Source organism: Oryzias melastigma, linkage group LG2 (assembly GCF_002922805.2).
Source record: "Oryzias melastigma strain HK-1 linkage group LG2, ASM292280v2, whole genome shotgun sequence".
Taxonomy (NCBI): Eukaryota; Metazoa; Chordata; class Actinopteri; order Beloniformes; family Adrianichthyidae; genus Oryzias; species Oryzias melastigma.
Window position 1 is genome coordinate 2,259,563 of NC_050513.1, and position 20,655 is coordinate 2,280,217.

The window sequence follows — 20,655 nt, forward strand, 5'->3', positions numbered from 1 at the left end:
TAGAACCAGAACCTCTGAAATGTTAGAGGAGGTTCAAGAGAGATTTAGATCATTGAGATGGAGATTCACAATCCAAACATTAGGGTCCAAAGAGACATTTAAAAGTACTGAGGAAACGACAGCACTACGTCACAACAAACAAACATGAGACTTTCTCCTGGCTTCCAGCAAAAGAACTGAAAACAACAAAATGAGATCAAGAACATTTTAAAAAGTGTTGAGGGAAATAACATCTGTGAACTTCAACAAAGATGACACTGAAAGAGTTTCTGCTCAGATGTGATCCGTGCTGAAGATCCTCCGCTGATTGACAACAGAGGGAACTGTGACATCCTGGAGTCCACCTGGGAGGTTCCACTAGCTCAGGTTCCTCATCATTTTCAGAAGATGTCCTGATAAAAAGTTCAGACCCGCCTCGACCCAGTCAGCAAGGCCATGTGGTCCCATATGGTTTAAAGTGGGCAGAAAATGGTGGTCCCACTTGTGTTTGCCCACATTGACTTAAGTGGACACTCAGTGGGTAGACTTGCAATGCTATCCAGCTGCCTGGTGGACAGTGGAGGTCGCTAGCTCAATACAGCGAAGCTAGCTAGCATGCTACCGTGGAGCTCGCTAGCTGAATACAAAAGATCTTACTAGCTCCCAAGTGAAGAGCTTGCTAAAATGCTAGAGTTGAGCTCACTAGTTTGATGGAGAGGAGCTTCCTAGCTCACTACAGCGGAACTTGATAGCATGCTACAGCAGAGATCGCTAGCATGCAGTGGAGCTTGATAGATTGCTTATAGAAGAACTCACTAGCATCCTTCACAATGGAGCTCACTAGCTCGCAACCCTGGGGCTCCCTAGCATGCTACAGCAGAGCTCAGTAGCTCGGTACAGTGGACCTTGCTAGCACATTACGGCAGAGCTCACTAACTCGTTACAGTGGAGCCCGCTTGCATGCTGCAACGAAGCTCATTAACTCTCTACAGCGGAGCTCACATGCTCGCTACAGTAAAGCCCGCTGGCATGCTACAGAGAAGCTCACTAGCTTGCTACAGCGGACCTTGCGAGCTGATTGGCAGATTGAACAGAAAATCCTCCGTTGGATCACTTCTGAAAGCTCAAACTCCTGAAGGACCGTGGGGGAGGGGGCAGTCGTGCTCCATCTGCACTTCAGGAGAATCTGGAGAAGTGACAGGATGGGTTTTGTGGGACATCTGTCCGTCTCCTTCAGCAGGTTTGACCTCTGTGCTCTTTCCCGGTTGGATGAAGGAGACCTCAAACAAACGCACCAGCTGGTCCAGGGGGGGCTCAGTGTCCACCACAAACAGCCCCGCCCCTCATGAAAATACAGGTTCTAAAGGAAGAGCCCCCCCCAGTAAACAGCAGATCTGCCCTCGACTTCATCAGGGAGTGTCTCTAAGGTCAGGAGGTCGGGTCACTGGACATGCAGTCAGAGGAGGCAGGTGAGGGTCAGGTGTCCTCTTGAGGTATATTGATCTGGGTTATAAATCTAGGATTTATACAATTTAAACCTTTTATCATCAAACTCTGAGTTGTGCGTCACATCAGATCCTGTAATCCCATCCAAACTCTTGAGTCGTTAGCTTACTCCGTCAGTGCTAATAATGAATTAAAATGTCCTCACCTTCCATGATTGTTTGTCGCTTATTTTGTGTTAAGTTGTTTCTTTTCTTAATCTGCGTCTGCAATGATGGGGGTTGATGTCAGAGAAGCTGCTCCTCCGGCTCGCTGTTGCACATCAGATTTGGTTGTGAGCTCCTTTGAAGGCTCCCTAATAGGATGAGAGTCGAACTGGCACCTCCCAAATCAGAGGGGACCCCCTGACACCTCTGATCCATTAGCAAACGCCCTGCTTCATCTTCACGCCTGTCAGAACAGCTGCTGCGTTCCCGAAAACAAAAGCTGAGACACAAACCACAGGAGACTCTGAACAAAGAGCCTCCCCGTCCTCTGAGGTCCGATCTGCTCAGCTGTTATTGCACTGATTTCAGCCTCACCTGGAACGGTTTCCAACAGATCATCGAGATGGTTTGTTTCTATCTGCAGCAGCACTGACTTCTGAGTCTGAGACTGGGAGTGTCTGCTGTTCGTTCTGATGCTCAGGAGCATTTTCTAAGATGGAGAACATCAGAACCAGAATCTCTCAGAACGAGCCTTCCTTCTCTGTGTCGCCAGCGGAGACGTGAGGCTCCTCAGGACGTCCTGAGCACTCTGAGAACCGCAGGGAGGATATGAAGCCACGGGGATGAGCGCTGAGGGGTTTCGAGGAAGATGATTTAGGAAGAAAATGACTCAACTTCAACTCAAAGGAGGATTTGTCGTCATTTCATAGAAAGCATTAAAAAAAACACGCAAAAAATACATAACCATGAAAACAATCACACAGTTCTAATTTCATTGTACATGACAATGACAATCCATCATCCATCCATCCATCATCCATCCATCCATCTAACCATCCATCCATCATCCATCCATCATCCATCCATCCATCTAACCATCCATCCATCATCCATCCATCATCCATCCATCGTTACTGCAGAACGTATAGAATCATGGAAAAATCTCAGATGAGAAGGTAACCTTCAAAAATCTCCTGGAGTCTGAGTCTGAACAAACAGCTGATTCTGACACAGAGATCAATTCAGGAACACAAACGGCACAAAGGAGAGTCGAGGGTTTCAGGAGTCAACAAAAACCACAGATCGACTGACTTCATCTGAGTCAGTTCTTCAGGTGACTGACCCTCAGCTCCGAGGAGGAGGAGCTAATCTTTGGTCATCACGCCGTGGCGTCTGTGGCAGTCTAAACGTTCTGCTCCAAAAACTAGACTTCCCCCTCAGACCTTCAGACTCTGACAGCATCAGGTCAGATGTTCAGATGAAATCTATCCTAAAAAGCCTCTTTCAATTCATGTTATAAATATCTGTTCATTTCTTAAATGTCCATCTGAAATATAAAACAAGTTCAAGGTGGTGAAAATGTGAGAATCCAGTTTTGTCTTCAGGATCTGAACTGAATGAGATGAATAACTGATGGCATCTCCACCTGTTTCAGCTTGAGGAGATCCGGAGTCAAACTGGTTTAATCTGGAAGCTGGATTCAGATCTGGTTTGAGTAAGGAAACACGCAGACGTTTCCCGTGTGGCTCCTAATCCTGCAGCTGCAATGAGACGATGTAACACGCTTCCACCTGCAGCTCTGCTGTGTACAAACACAACTGCACAAACACACAACGGACGGAAACCTGCCTGTTACCACGGCAACCACGGCAGCTGAGTCACCACCGGCACTTTATGACACTGCATATACTGACACCTATGGAAGCACACACACACACACCCACAGCTGCATGTCAGTTTTGGCGTCAGTCTTACAGGTGAGTTGGAGGGATGGCCAGGCCCGCACTTCCTCCCCCCCGCCTGTCCCGTCTTCCCGCCTCTGTCCTGGTTCTGCTCATTCGGGGAACAGAACGATCCAGAGCTTTGAGCGGAGGAAATCACAGTCTGAGCGCATTCAGTCTGCCTGCATGTGCAGCTTCCTCTGTCTCCTCCTCTGACCCGCTCGCTGCCTCCATCTTTGGTCATCTCCTTCCTGTCCCACCCCCGCCGTACACCCACCCACAGACCAGCAGCTCCTCCGCTCTTCCACAGCATCAGGGAAGAGGAGAGACGGCGAGAGTCCTGCAGAGATCTTCATCGCACGAGGAAGACTTCTGTGACACTCAGAGTTCTGTCTGAAAACACGTTCCTGTAAAATGGGTTTAGTGGAACCAGACAGCGATCTGAACAGGACCTCTAGATTTGTGCACGGGTTCAAATGAGAAATCCTTTTTATAGCAGTGCAGTTTAGAAGCAGGACCTCACAGGCACCCATAGAACCCTGAACACATGGAGGTAACATGGTTCCTGTTTGTGCATCACAAACAGGAATAACCCCCATTTATGTGTGCGGGATTCCTGATCTGTGCGTAACTTTGGATTTGAGCCAATTTGTAAATCATATAATACACTATGTGCATAAGTACAAAAATTATGAATTTTAAAAAATACAGAATTCAATTTACACATGAAAAATTTGAATTAAAACAGCTCGAAAGTAATTCCACACACAAATCTTTACAAATTACACACAAATCACCTCTTAGGCACACACAAAACCTCAGTTACGCACACATCTGTGGTGAGACTCTTTTAACGTCTCAGATCATCCCATCGTCTATGAGTGATGCATTCAAGTACTACTAGAATGCTGGGTCATCAAAGTTCTCTTATCAAACGTTTTAAACTTAGATTGTGAATAATATCCAGTATAACTTCACATTGACTTGCTTAAACAGATATTCGATAATTAATATAAACAAGTCAAAATAAAACACTTATCCCTTTAAATAATTTCTATATGCTCCGGACCAATTGCTTTCTCTCTGCCACCCCTCCCCTGACAGCCCCTCTGACACAGGGCTCTGTCCTGAGCGCTGACCACCAGTCACGGGGATAGAAGACGGTGCCAGAGCCTTCTAAACACCTGCAGATCGTAGTGGGCCGGTGGGCTGATCACCGGATCACTGGATGTTTAGAAGGGCCTCGCAGTGCAATCCTCACGTTCCGCCCCCTGGTCTCCGCGTCTGTCTATTTATGCACAAATCAAGAATTACGCATGTACAAAACGCAGTGAGTCTATTTTCTCTCCATAAGATCCGGCCCTTCAGATCATTGTATTGTTATTTATAACCTGATGTTCTCTTGCACTTATTTCTAACTTGTATAATTTTGACAAAATATATTTTTATAGAGGGTAAAATATTGAAAGTTATTTAAGGTTTAAGTTGATTTATTCTGGAATAATATTCCTGCTTTTTTATTATTTATAACTATGTTAAAAAGTTACGGTTTTAAAGTTTTAAAAATTGGCATTCTGCTGGATTTTTAGACTATTTTGACATTTACTAAGATTTTTTAGGCTATTTTAAAGTTTAGCTAATAGTTCAGCTACATTCTAGCTGTTTTGGATAATTAGGCTTTTTTTACGTTTTTTAGACTGTTTTGGAGTTGGGCTAATATTTAGATGCAAATTATTTTGGCCAATTCAGACTTTTTTCAGGGTTTTTTTTAGGATATTTGGAAGTTTAGCTATTTTTTCAGCTACATGCTTCCCGTTTTGGCTTACCTATGATTTTTTTAAGCTTTTTAGGCTAATTTGGCATGGAGCTAATATTTTAGCTGACTGTCAACTTCAACGTTTTCAGCTATCAGCTTCAGCACCTTCAGCTATCAGCACTAGCATCTTCAGCGGTCAAATTCAGCTTATAGCATTCACACTAGTATTATTGCAGGTAATGCTATATATCTAGTTCAGAATTATGTTATAAAGTTATGGTATTAAAGTTTTAAAAATGTAGTTTTAGAATGTTCTATAAATGTTTATCCTGTTTGGCCCGCGACCTAAGGTGTGTTTTGAATTTTGGCCCCCTGTGTGATTGAGTTTGACACCCTGATTTAGAGGATCAGAACACACACCCAAAAGAAAAAAAAAAAAAGTTTGTTTGAAAAGACCCAGAAAGTTCTGATCAGCAGAAGTCAGAACGACGGCGAGCTGCAGCCTCCCACTCACCACCGCGTCTCCTCACACATCGCCGTCAGAACGACAGCAGACACTGAGACGTGACCCGGCGGCCAGAACCAGAGGAAACATTTCACTGCAAACTGTTTGCTCTGCAGAACCGAGCTGTCAGTCAGCGTCTGGAGTCCTGCAGGACAGATGGATCCGTCTGCAGCACCGCAGACTGTCAGCAGACGGGAGCCTCAAACTGCTGTTTTCACACCCTGACCACAGAGCAGGAGTACGGACGGCGAGGAGCACGGGAACCCGGAGCACCACGTCCATGTACAGAGAAAACAGACTGACGCTTCCAGTTCTGACCGATTAACAGAACTGGTCCAGAACCTGACTGCGCTGGTGTCGATGCTTTGTTGTCGTACAGTTTCACACGTCCACTCTTAACTGACTGTGAGGATTGTGGGTAAAATGAAGCTTCCCTTCTGGACTTTGGTGAATGTTTCTGTCCAGTTTCTAAGGTCAGAACCAGACATAACTCTGACTGAGCCGGAGATCCAGAAAAGCATCTGAACTGTAAGCATCTGGGGACCGTCCCGGTTCATGAACCTGTCCAGCTCGCACCTCTGCAGAATGCAGGTTTGGTGTTCTGGTCTCGTCTGTCCAGCGTCAGCCTGCAGGCCAAACTCAACAAAGGCTCCGCCCCCCTCCTCGCTACATTCGTCACGGTTTCCTCCTCCTTTTGTCTGAACACTCATGCGTTTCACCCGCGTACCTGCAGCCTGACATCAGCCTTAGAGACACGGAGGCCGGCAGCAGCAGAAGACGGGCTGCTCTGATTCTGTCACACTCTGGACTGGACAGATGCAGCATCTGAACACGCAGGATGACAACGCTGCAGGATCTCATGCAGGATGGCAGTCATGCAGCAGCTTTGTGTCACTTTGATGCTTCCAAGTGTTAAAACATGAAGAAACTTCTGTTCAGAGCTCTTATTTCAGACCGACTCTCAGCTCAGACACAGAGACGTCACAGAGCAGAGTCTTCACCGTCTGGAAGCTCAGCCGTCTGAACTGGAATCCTGAGGACATTTTTTCTTCCTCATCTAAAGAACGTGTCAGTCAGAAGTTCTTTAGTTCTTAGCTGGTTTCACTCATGGAGCGACAGTGAGAGTTAATGTGCATTCAGACAGGAAAAGTCTGTGGGTCCAGACCGAATCCTGAACTTCTCATTTGTATTCAGATTATCGTCGAGCTGACATTTCTGTCATCGACCAAAGCCTGTAAATAAAACCATGTGACTAAAGATCTCTTCAGTTATTGGCCAGCAGATACAAAGATGACGGAGATGCTGCACTTTGCAATCCTTGTCGGGATATTTCCATGATTCAAACTTTATTTTTTGTTGCAAGACGGTTACTGACTACCGAGGAGACGACGGCTGAGAAGGAACCCTGGTAAAGATTTATGACAGATTAGAAAACAGGATGTGGATCACGTTAAGAGTTGCTATAATGAGCTTGAATTCATCCCAGCTCATTTCAATGAGTTCCTGTGTCTCATTGCTGCTCTGCTACTCTGTTTACATCCCATAATTCCCGGTTAGTTCAGTTGTTCCACTCCGAGCACAGAGTCTATTCCGACTGAGGAATCACAGAGAGAACCGGAGATCAGTCTGATGGAAAACGAGCCGAGACCACGAGAAAGATGGGTCAGAGAGCGGTTCCTGGTCTCAGACCAGGCTCTGTTTAGGTGGTTTCAGACTGAACATGTGCTCTGGATTATTGCGTTCAGTGAATTCTGGTTCACTATGAGCGAACAAAACGTGTCCGGTCTGAATCCAGCCTCAATTCTCATCTCTCCCAGCTGGAGAACGCTGAGTCTGGCCAGTATGGAGAGAAAGAAGTATCATCCTGATTTTGGATTTGTGCGTGTGTAATTCTTGATTTGTGCATAACTGTTTAAGAAAGTGGGAAAATGTCAAGTTTCACCAAACATTTTTCACAATCTATGTTTAAAACGGCCGATAAGAAAACTCTGATGACCCATCATTCTAGTAGTACTTAAATGCATCACTCACGGACGAACCACTGAGACGTAAAGAGTCTCGCCACAGATTCATGCATAACTGAGGTTTTGTGTGTGCGTAACAAATGATTTGTGCGTAATTTTTAAACATTTGCTTGTGTAATTAGTTTCAAGCTGTTTTAATTTTAATTTGTGCATCTGTAATGTTTGTACTTATGCACAAAATGTATTATATGAGCTACATATCAAGAATTTCACATGTACCAACCAGTGTGCACAAATCTAGAATAACTCACACACAAATCTAGAATACACACACACAAACCCCAAGCTACGCACAAATCAGGAATTACACACTCATAAATTGGGGTGATCCTTTTTTCTCTCCATAGTCCAGTCAATAGGTCCTTAAAGTGAGACTAAAATAACTGTGAACATTTTCTAAATGAAATGTTGAATTTTAGTGTTTAAAGATCTTTTTTTATTGTTTTTTCAAGATATATCAACACAAAGGCCCTGCGACAGACTGGCGACCTGTACAGGGTGTACCTCGCCTTCGCCCGTCAGCAGCCGGGTTAGGCTCCGACACCCCCGCGACCCCGAAAGGGAAGAAGCGGTCAGGAAAATGAATGAATGAATATCAACACAAACAGAACACAAAATAGAACACAGAAACACAAACACCAAAGGACAGGACGCGACACAGATGAAATGGCACCATAAACCAGAAAAAAAAAGGTAACCTCTTAGTTCAGATGAGTCCCGTAAATCACAACCAACCTTTATGCAGTAGAACAAAGACCCATGATATATTAAGAAAAATTCAAATTATGTGTAGAAGAGATAAGTGAAAAGAAAAAAAAGAGAGAAAATCTTCTAATAATAGAGTTGATTTGAGTAGATAGGTTACAAAGTTCATTTAGATTCAAGGTAGAGAAGAAAAGGCTGCCATGTTGTATAATAGTTTTCAATCGATCCACTGATTGTATGTCTCAAATGTTCAAGCTTCAAATAGGACATGACTTCTTCCACCCATTGTTTAAATGATGGAGGGGCAGCTTTCTTCCAGTTGAATAATATCAGGCGTCTTGCCATCAGTGTCATGAAGGCTACAGCATTCCTTTGATAGAATGTCACAGAAATATCCAAAGGGACAACCCCAAATAGAGCAGTGACAGGGCTTTGCCCAGTATTCTTTTTACAAACAAAAGACATGGTTTTAAATATGTTTTCCCAAAAACCTTTTGGCCTGGTGCACATCCAAAACATGTGACTCAGATTGGCTGGAATGAGACCACACCTGGAGCAGGAAGGGTCAGCAGATGGATGTATGTTTGCTAGTTGACATGGGGACAGATGAAACCTGTGCAACACCTTCAACTGTAGTAGACCAAATCTAATACATATAGAAGATGAATGAATCCTTGGAATTGACATTTGCCAAGTTTTATTAATTAATTGTTCACCCAGTTCCTGTTCCCGTTTGACCCTTAGATGACTCAGAAAATTGAGATGGCATTTTAAAAAAAAGAAAATTTTAGTGTTTGAGGGGCTTTTTCAAGTCATTCTATTCATCTTTCCGTTCTTTGCTTTGTTTTTCTGTAAGGAGCTGCAAACTGAAAATGAGTCGTATTCTGATGGATCGGGTTTACGGTTCGGTCTACCTGATTCATACATGACAAATGCTCGTCACCAAAGTCCATCAAATCTAAGAATAATTGATGTTCAGCCTTTTTTTTTGTTTGTTTTTTTAGTTACATTCAACATTAACTGTATCCAGGTAAAGCAGGTAACCTGTGTGTTTCCGTCTGTTCCTCGTCTTCTAACACCTCAGAATTCTGTGGTTTGATTCTCAGGTCAGTGCGTGACAGAGGCTGGACGCTGCAGCATCACCGGTGAATTCCCTCTGAAGTTATCAGCAGAACCATCAGGTTCAAGTGACAAACTCCTTCTTCATCTGACGTCATTTAAGTCCAGGTCAATATGGCCATGATGCCAGGCTTGAAGTAATATGACATCTTCTGAAGCTGCTTCTGCCACAGAGACCGAATGCTCCTCTGAAGGACGGAGAGTTCATCACTCCCAAACCTGCATCACACGGAGGAGACCTTTCTAACATTCGTTCTGACAGTTTCATGAGCTGGAAAGAAGCAAACAGATGAGAGGAGAGCGCCTGCAGTCACATCCAGAGCCCTGGATGCAAAGTCCTAATTATTCCAATCTCTATTACAGCTGTTGTTACAGTGAGATGAAAATGACAGGAAGCCGGCTGATGAAAAGTGAAAAGCTGGACCAAACCTCGGAGGTTCTCCGACAGCTAAAGGCCAGCGAGCTTCAGATATGGCAGCAGCTGATGCTGTGGGGACGCTACACCCTCGGACCGCAGGATCAAGATGTGAACAGAAATAATCTGAGGGAGGATCTCCATAAAACAGCTTCAGTGCTGACATTTCAGCTGAATGACATTTAGCCTGTTTCAACGCGGCTTCAGAGTAAAGAACTTCTGCAGGTTTTCTCGTGGAAATACCAGATGAGGAAAAAAAGACTAAAGAGAAAAGAATCCAGCCTTTTCCTCTGAATACACTTTGTGACACAAAAACCAGCAAAACGCACAAAAACTGAGACAATCGGACCAAACAGATTCAGAGTGAAATCTGGTTCCAGTTTGGTTCTGAGTGGCGCTGCTGCTGTTTTTTTCCTCCAGCTCTGGTCCACACAGGCCTCTGCAGCAGCTGAAGCAGCTGAAGCAGCAGCTGGATCCACTCATGTGATAAAACACACCAAAGGATGGAAACTCAAAGAAAAGGAAAGCCCTCATAAAGTAGGGCAGCATCTTTCTGAACGACCTCGTTTTTCAGAAAACCTGCAGATGTTGGAGAATATCTTCATCCTGTCATCATCATCAGCTCGGTGTGTCTCACCTCCTCCTGGAGAACATCAGACTCATCTGCCCTTCATGTCCTCTTTCTGATCCACAAAACATTTAAACACTTTTACCCCCCAGCACACGCCTTCCAGACTCAGAGCGGTGCAAACGTCACAAACTTCTCCTGCAGAGCCAGACAAAGAGCGTTTTGTCTTTTATCTCCTCGACGGCGGAGAGGACAAAAGCTGCAGACGGACGTCTGTCAGGAGGAGGAAGAGCTCCGCGAGTCGAACGTGACAGGCTCCACTCCGACGGTCCCTCCTCCCTCTGTGAAAGTGCACGTGAAATCCCAGCAGGTGTGAAGGGACAGAACAGCAAGAGGATGTGAGCCCAGAGAAACCCGGAGGTGGAGGGGGAGCGGAGAAGCCTCCCAACCGAGTGGACGGCTCGGGGAGTCGACTCATTCGTTCATTCTGTATGTGCAGCAGCATGACCCCCCCCCGACACGACTGAAGCTTCTCAATCCGACAAACCGCAGCAGAGATCAGAAAACTAGGATGAGCCAGATGAAGGACAGCCACCCGACAAACCAAACCAGAACCAGCTGCTGACTCAGCAGTTTTCCTGAAGAACAGAAGTCTGACTGATGGTCGTGACTTTCTTCTGAGTCCTCTTCTCTGCTCCACTCAGGTGTTTGGGCGGAGTTAAAAGGGTAACCAAACCCTAAATCTACTTTTGTGTCTGTTGATCTATATAAATGGGGCTTTAAAATAGCAGTCTGTTGGTCATTGCCAAATATTTGATCAATTAAAATAAAATTGTTTAATTCTTGAAAATATAGTCTAAAACAGCCTGTGTGCTGCCCCCTACAGGTTGAATCAAGGTATTACAGTTGAATTTTGTGATTGGTCAAACCATGTAAGTTTCAGAAGTCTGACCTCATGATCTGCAGCTCCAGTAATGGTAACAGTCCAGCCTCCAAGCCCCGCCCCTCTGACTGGATTTTCACATTTCGGCTGTGGGCGGAGTCAGCCTCCAATTTCCCTGTTTGCAGCTAAAACCAAACGGTCAGCATCATCCAGAACCTCAGCTCTTGTTCCAGAGGTTCCGTCCTCCAGATTCATCGGTTCTTCAGCTCCTTCATTAAACTAACCTCTGGATTCTCACATTCTTAGACCCTGACGTGGTCGTCTGACAGTCTCTCTGACGACTCAGCAGTTTTCCTTTCTGGTGCATGGAGAAGCTGCTTACCACATACAGCTGCTTCCACAGCAAAGCCCATTCCTGAAGCGTTGAGGTCACCTCCGTGACGATGGGGTCCTCCAGAGGCACGGCCGTCTCGTTGGGCCTGAACATGAGACAGGATTCAATTAGGATGTTCTACAATCCGGAAGCAGAAATGATGACAGAACCCGCCCACTCTCTAAACCCGCCTACAACAGGGTCACAGGCTACTGGAGCCTATCCCCACCACTGTCGAGCTAGGACGGGGTTCAGACAGACACGCTGACAGTCTGTCACAGAGACACCTACAGGAGAATTTAGAATCGTGAAGCTCAGTTTCCTGCTTCAGGACAGTGGGAGGAGCCTGAAGATCAACATGAACCCAGAGAACATGCTAGCCACTATAGCATTCTAACATGCTACAGCGGAGCTCGCTAGCACGCTACGCTGTCCACCGGGCAGCTGGCTAGCATAGCGTACTAACCCACTGATTCCCCACTTTAGTCAGTGTGGGCAAACACAGGTGGGGTAGCCACAGAAACTGCGGACAAACCCAATCAGAACCCCCTTGCCCTTGCTGGCTGGGTTTCCTGCCTTTTGTGTGCAAAGAAAAGGAACAATTCTGACAACAGAAGCAGGATGGACATTTAAAAACAAGAATTTACAGCTAATAAAAAAAATGCTACAGTTTAACTCTTTAACACCTGAGGCGTCGCCGATGACACTTAAACACAAAATCTTTAACGTTCTGTAACTTTTGAATCATTAACACGATAATTCCAGCAGATTCTGAAGGAGAAAAGTGGATCAATGAAAAGAGTTTGAAACCTATTTTTTGTTAATTGTTGCAAATCTACCAGTTTATTAATCAGAGCTCTTTCTGTATCTGAATAAAGATGTTTTTTTAATTTGTCAATAATGTTGGAAAAGATTATTTAATAAATTAAGAAAATTAGTCCAAAACAAGACGATAAAATGGATGAAACCGTCTGAGCTTTTGGTTCTTCTCCACAGTTTGGATGGTTCTTGTTTTCTGTCCATGACGTGTTCTCCTGTCTGACTGCGCTCCGTCATGGTTCTGTTCAGCAGATGGAACCATGTTTTCATGTGAAACAAACCAGGTTTTAACTGACTGCTTAAACTCACCCTCGGTTGGTCACAGTCGCTTTCTTCAGGTGAATGTAAGCCGCAGGAAAAATTCCCTGGAGAGGAAAGAGAGCACATTAGTGGAAGGAAGTGAATCTCCTCCTGAGTGAAGATGAAGACCTTCTTCTCTGCACCACAGTGAGGTTCCATCTGCATAAAACCACCAGGGTTACCTCCGATTCTGCAGGTATGACAGTTGAAGTTTTAAACTCTCTTTTTACAGAGTAAAGCGACGTGTTAATGCTCCGTACAAATCCAGAACCGGGTCTCTCAGAAAAGTTCTGCTCAAAGACAGACTGCCTCAAAGACGGGGCTGCTTCCCCGACACACTCCTGTTTCTCTCCATTCATGGTCTAAACCTGAACGACTGTTTTCTGAGGCCACATGAGGGACGTAGAAGAACTGTTGAATTTCATTGCTGATAAACTGCAGAAGTTTAGCAGAAATGAAGCAAACTTCTGAACATGAGTTCTGTAAAGACGGAGGCTAAAACATTTTTAGCTTGTTTTGTTTTTGGTTCTGATTCTTCGGTTTGGACCTCAGCTCTCTGAAACGTCTCCCTGAAGACGGACTCAGGATTCCGTGAACGTCTGCATGCATCCTGCTGTCAGAGCAGCGAGGCTCGGACCGTTTCCGGGTTTGGGCTCATTAACACCACCCCCACCCCACCTGCCCCCACACACAGACACACATGTACAGACATGGAAACCCAGATCTGTCTTCTTTTCTTTAGCTTTTATCCACTTCCATCTTTAACTTTCTCATGTTTTATCAAACTAGTGGTAAATATGTTAATGGGATGTTTGCTGAGGACGTTACATAACTGAATAGAAGAGAATGCACTGCTCCTACATTAATAAACGTATGTTTTTATCAACGGTTACATGTTGTGGGATCAGTTATTATTAGAAACTATTTTTCTTTTTCTAACTGAATTTGTTGTAAATGAGATTTATAAATTTAGCAGAGAAAACGAGTCAAAAATTTATAAGTGATCTAATATTTGGAGCAGAGCTGCAGCTTCCTGGAACCTGATGAAACTTTAACTGCGATGTGTAATGAAATGAGGGGGGGGTGAATGGAGACGTATCTGACTGAATCAAATATTTAGATCAGATGGATCTTAGAAGACAGTAAAACTGGTGCATGTGTTCAGAACAGTGTCATGTTGCCGCCTGTTGACATCGTCATACATCAGGAAACTGTTCCTGTTCAGACACCAACGGGACAACGGGACAACGGGACAGTGGGACGGTGGGAAGGGGGAACAGGTAGTACACAAAGACCAGCTGCACAAGCGGATGTCCTCAATGTTTGACATGAAGCAGTTCTTCAGAACGATTCATTTCTGAATGGTTGATTTCAAAGATCCTGTCATGTTTCTGCCTCTCAGATCAGCAGTTTTCCCTCCGAGCTTCATAATTGATTTGATTTGATTTGATTTGTTTATTTTATTCCATTCATGAAGAGAGAATTACATGAACATGTTTGTTACCTATCAACAGTCTACATATCTTCATGAGAGGAAAGGAGCAGTGAGAAGAATACAATTCTTATTTCAGTTCTGCCCCTATATTACATCTTAAAAAGAAAAAAAAAGAAACAAAAAAAGAAACAAAGATGACTTTTAGCGCCTGTCCCCACATACTAACTACACGTTACATATTCCTCAAGTTTTGTCTTTACAAATATTTTTTTAAATAATATTTTATTAGTACAGCTTTTCAAAATGTCCTGTTCAGCATTCCAAACTTTTACCCCAACAAAAGAAAAACATGTCTGCTTTAAAGCAGTGCGAGCAACTGGAAACTTAAAATCATATTTCCTCCTGTGATTTTCATCTTCTGAGGTGAAAACAAATAGTTTTTGCAGACTCTCTGGCATCTCTCTGTTTTTAACTTTAAGCATGCCTAATAAAGTCTGCTGTTTTACTAAGTCCTCAAATTTCAACAATCTTGACTCCACAAATAAAGCATTTGTATGTTCTCTGTATCCAACTTTATGAATGATTCGAATAACCTTTTTCTGCTGTAAGTATAACGGTGTTAAATGAGTTTTATATGTATTACCCCACACTTCAACACAGTAAGTGAAATAAGGCAGTACAATTGAACAGTACAACATTCTTAAGACATGACAGGATAAGTAATGCTTAATCTTATTCAAAACAAATACAGTTTTAGCCACTTTACTTTTTATATATGATATATGTGACTTCCAAGACAATTTTTTGTCCAAAATTAACCCAAGAAATCTGTGCTCAGAAACTTTGTCAACTGTTACTCCATCAATCGATAGTTTTACGTCCTCCTGTTTTTTATTAGTAAAAACCATAAACTTTGTTTTTTCTAAATTCAGGGAAAGCTTATTATTAATAAACCAATATTTAAGTTTGACCATTTCTATTTCAATATTTTGTATTAAGTGACCTAAATTTTTTCCTGAACAAAACATAGCTGTATCATCAGCAAATAGAACAAGTCTCAATATGTTTGAGACTTCCGAAATATCATTAATATACAAAAGAAAAAGAATAGGACCCAGTATTGATCCTTGTGGTATGCCACACTCAATTTTCATGCATTTTGAGGAATGACCAGTGAAATGTACATATTGCTGCCTTTTATGCAAATAGCTGGTTAACCAGTTAAGAACCACTCCTCTGACCCCAAACAGATTTAACTTTGAAATTAAAATAGAATGATCAACAGTATCAAATGCCTTTTTTAAATCAATAAACAATCCTATTGTGTATTTTTTTTCATCAATTGCTGTTGTAATATCGTCCGTTACTTTCATCATGGCCAAGGCTGTTGATCGGTTTGTCCTGAAACCATATTGACAGTCATTCAATAGCTTATTTTTTTCAATAAAAGAATTCAGTCTGAGAGTAAACAGCTTTTCTAATATTTTAGAGAATTGTGAAAGAAGTGATACTGGTCTATAGTTGTTGAAGGAATGTCTGTCGCCTGTTTTATGAATAGGAATAACTTTAGCAGTTTTCATGGCTTCTGGAAAAACAGCTGTTTTAAAGGAAAGATTAAAAATATAACATAGTGGCCTCACAATACAATCAATGGTCTTTTTTATAATTTTCATATCAATACCGTCACTATCAATTGATGTTTTATTTTTACATTTTTGGACCACAGAGAGTATCTCTGTTTCATCCACCTCAGATAGATACATCGACTGCATAATTTTACTTTCCCTTTTATGACTTTCTGTCACATTTCCTTGAGCTTTTGTAATTTCGTTTGCTAACTTAGGGCCTATATTTACAAAAAAAGAGTTGAATTCATTGACCACTGTGTCCATATGTTTTATTATATTATGACCTTTAATGAGATATTTTGGGAGGTCTACAGAACCTTTTTTATTTCCCATTACTTTGTTTAGAATATTCCACGGGGTTTTAATATTGCTCTTATTTTCAACTAAAATTTTATTATAGTATTCCTTTTTTGCTTTTCTCAAAATGTTCATTAGTTTATTTTTGTACACCTTGTATTGTTTTTCAGAAGCCTCTGTTCTAAACTTTAAGAAATTCTTGTAAAGTTTATTTTTCTTTTTACATGCATTCTGTAGGCCCCTTGTTATCCAAGGTTTTCTATTTGGTTTTTGTTTGTTCTGACATAAAATTTTTGGACAGTGTTTATTATACAAGGCTAAATAACAACCAAGAAAGGACCCATATGCACAATTTACATCATTCACATGGACATCTTTCCATTCTTGTTTTAACAGGTCACTTCTAAATGCATTAACTGCTTCTTCTGTTTCGCTTCTTCTATATCTAGGGTGGTTAAAGTGTTCCTTTTGGGGTACTTGATAGTTAAATGTTGCAAATACAGGTAGATGATCGCTTGCATCATTTATTACTAAACCACTATTGATATTTTTGTCCAGTACATTTGTAAAAATATTATCAATTAATGTTGCAGTGGTTGTAGTAATTCTACTTGGTCTTGTTATCAATGGATACAGCCCTCTACCATACAATGCATCCAAAAAATCTGATGATTGTTTATTAGTATTTATTTTTAGTAGATCTATATTAAAATCCCCGCACATAATTCGTGTTTTATTTTCATTGAACCCATTCAAAAGGTTTTCTAAGCTATCTGTGAAGGTTTCCACATTTGAACCTGGTTTCCTGTAGACACACATAACAGTAATATTTTTACCTTTTTGAACTTCTATTTCTAAAGCAACACTTTCCATTAGGTCATCAATAACAGAAGTCAAAAGTATTGATTTGTTTTAATGCAGAAAAGTCCCCGCCTGCGAGACTTTGTCTGTGGATAAAACCTCTTCGTCTTTGGGAGGCAAGCAAAAAAAAACTGATGTAAGGCAGGAGCAGAGTGAGCGCTCCGAGCTGCCTCCACCCTGTAGAGCCTGAGTCTGACGCGTCTGCAGTCAATGCAACAAATGCATTAAATCCAACAAATGTAATAAGTGCATGGGACTTGACTGACGCAGTATCAGGAAAAAGGGAGGCAGACATCTTTAATTGAGATCTTCTGGGAGTAAAGACAAACTGCAAACGCCCAAAAGTCTTCAGGTCCTTTAGGACGAGTCGTGTAAAGCATGAGTTCAGGTCAAATTCACCCATTCAAATCCTACTAAACCCAATGAATCTCCTGATAGCTGCCTGTTTCACCTCTGGTAAAAGAGCAACAATCCACATCTGAAAGTTCAGGAGTGCACATACATGTGCACCTCTGTACCAGATCAGAGCCTGAGGTGTTCTGAGGCACTGACCTGTAAACGGCCATCCTTGTTTCAGCTAATTAGGCAGTCCGTGTCTGAGCGAGCAGAGCTGCTCCTCATTACGGCGATGTGTCGACGCACCAGCTCACCAAGAAAAAAGGTCAGAAAGACGAAGGCGGGTAAAAATAATCGCAGCAGAAAGCCCAAAGACACGAAGCTGGGAGAAGGAAAAGCCTGCAGAGAACGTCCTTAGTCTACCGGAAACTAACCCGGCGTCGACCTACCTCAGAAACACCATCGCCTGAATCAAGGTGTGCATGACATCATCAACGCAGAATATCTGCACAGCACCTGAACAGATACACCTGTTCTCTCTGCACAGAGAGGTAAATGTTTCCATGACAATGAGCTTCAGCGTGATGGATCCTACCGTCACAGGATCACATGATTCCAGGATCCCAGGATGACAAGATCGCATGATCACAGGATCCAAGGATCACAAGATTGCATGATCACAGTATCCCAGGATAACATGGTCCCAAGAACACAAGATCGCATTTCACATGATTCCAGGATCACATGATTGCATGATCACAAGATTGGATGATCCCAGGATGACAAGATCGCATGATCACAGGATCCAAGGATCACAAGATTGCATGATCACAGTATCCCAGGATCACAAGATTGCATGATAACAAGATCACAGGATCACATGATCCCAGATCACAAGATTCAACGATCACAGTATCCCAGGATAACATGATCCAAGGATCACAAGATTCAACGATCACAGTATCCCAGGATAACATGATCCCAGGATCACAAGATTGCATGATCCCATGATCCCAAGAACACAAGATCGCATTTCACATGATTCCAGGATCACATGATTCCAGGATCACAAGATTGCATGATCACAAGATTGCATGATCCCAGGATGACAAGATTGCATGATCCCAGGATGACAAGAGTGCATGATCACGGGATCCAAGGATCACAAAATCGCATTATCCCAGGATCACAAGATTGCATGATAACAAGATCACAGAATCACATGATCCCAGATCACAGTATCCCCAGATAACATGATCACATGATCCCAGGATCACAAGATTCAATGATCACAGTATCCCAGGATACCATGATCCCAGGATCACAAGATCGCACAATCAGAGGAACACAAGATCCCAGGATCACATGATTCCAGAATCAGAACCACTCTAGTTTAGTTTAATATAATCACAGATTGATCATCAAACTGTTTCTAATGGTTCCGGTTTTCAGTCATACAGTAGATGGAGAGCAGACATTGTAAAGTTAAAGTGTTATATATGAAGCAGCACACAGAGCCACAGACGATGATGAAATATATATTTTTCTTCAGAAGTCATTTAATCCAGTTCTCTCCCTCGTCTGCATTCGTGCGGTTATGGCCAAGATCTGCATCTCCACAGTTTCCTGTCAATCAGAAAACCCTCCTGTGGGTTTCTACGCTTTGAAAATTCTCAAAGTGCAAAAGAATCACTGGAACAGTCATTCAAAAGTCACTCTAAATCTTTTCTGTTGTTGTTGTTTTTCATGATTTCTTTGTTTCCATGTCTTTATTTTTTACATTCAGCAGTTTTTTCTTTCCAGGTTGTGGGATAAAAACCTGAAGATGTTTGACAGTTTTGTGCATCAGTTCAAATCACGTGAGCTTGTTCTGCTGAACTCCAGCTTTCACTAAGCTGCTGATCTGCACCAAAGCTCCATCAGATTATGAGTCTGAAGATGGTTTCAGTTTCAGTGCAGGAAGGATCAGATCAAGTCGGCATTAAAAGGAGCGTGGCTCGTGTCGGACGTTTCTGCAGATTGTCAGCTGAACTCTGAGGCGCCAAACAGGCTGATTCCAAACACACTTGAAGGCAAAGAAAGCTGCTTTGAAAAAAGAGCTAATACAAAAGGGTTTCAGTCAAAGGTTGTGTTGAGACTTGAGAAGAATCGTTTGAATCAGACTTTGACTTATTCGGATGGATTCACTTTAAAGATGGGATAAAAGTCGTCTGCTGACGCGTCTCCTCGGGTTCAGGACATTTGTCAGATTTCTCCTCATCAGCAGGAATCTTCCATCAGTTTGGTGTGAAATCCTTGAAACTAGAAAGGTTTGAGTCTCTGCTGCAGCAGCTGTAGAGCTCCTTCGTTTGGCACCGGGTCAGCCCTCTCCGTGTCCCGGAAGACTTCTTCCTCTAATCTCGGCACAAACACACATCTCTTTTGTCTTCTTTGGGAGAAAAGCTCCTGAATCCGTCATGAAGCCGTGGGGTCTCCAGCTTCACACTCGTCTGATGTGTGAAGGAAAAAATAACAGTTATTACACGGCAGCAGAACGCCATCGTCCTCTGTGGAGTTTGATTCCTCAACAATAGGCGTCTTTTTAAAGCTCTTTCTTCACAGCTGATTAGCTTCACCGGGAAACAAAGGAGAACATGACTGCTCCCACAGTCTCCTCCTTCTCGGTTTCTCTTTTTCTTCTTTTGTCTTTGTCTCAGCTGACTTGAACTCCGTAGTCCTGCTCCTCTTCTGGTCCGATCTGTCCTCCTCCAGGGTCCAGACGGGTCCGTCCCTCCCTGGACCAGCCTTTGGCTCCAGACTACAGAACTTTATTCAAACAGATACTTTAGAAAGAATCTGGGGACACATCTGGTTGTGAATCCGTTTATAAATTCTCCACATGAAGCTGATGAAGTAGTTGGTTTGTTCGGCCAGACCAGCAGAACCAGTTCTTCATTTTAACCAACAGTTCTAAACATAAAAACAGCTGATCAATAAAGAAAAACTGTAATAAAAACATTTGTATTAATACTTTATTATTTTAAGTTACTCCTTCTGTGGAGTTCTTGTGTATTTGTTTTTATTTTTCTGTTTTTCAGAAGTTTGCTTTGTTGGTTCTTGTCATCTGGTCAATACTGATGATAATTTGTTCCCCAAAACCAGATCCAGCAGTTCATCAATGAGTTCTGGTAAACTAACGTCTCCACCTTCAAATCAGAGTTTATTCATTTATTAATGATCAGCTGTACTTAATGGTCCACCAATCAATAAGAATGAAAGGAAATGTTGTGGCTATTGATCGAC

The 20,655-nt window shown here is 42.7% G+C and overlaps 1 protein-coding gene across 1 annotated transcript in view; it reads right to left on the minus strand.

Moving 5' to 3' along the window:
* LOC112140000 (dedicator of cytokinesis protein 3) overlaps positions 1 to 20,655 on the minus strand; it is a gene marked incomplete in the record, with an annotated part of 107,245 nt that overhangs the window by 44,282 nt on the left and 42,308 nt on the right. The window contains 2 exon segments of the mRNA XM_024262888.2: positions 11,707 to 11,803; positions 12,826 to 12,881. Of these exon segments, the coding sequence (XP_024118656.1) occupies positions 11,707 to 11,803; positions 12,826 to 12,881 (153 nt within the window).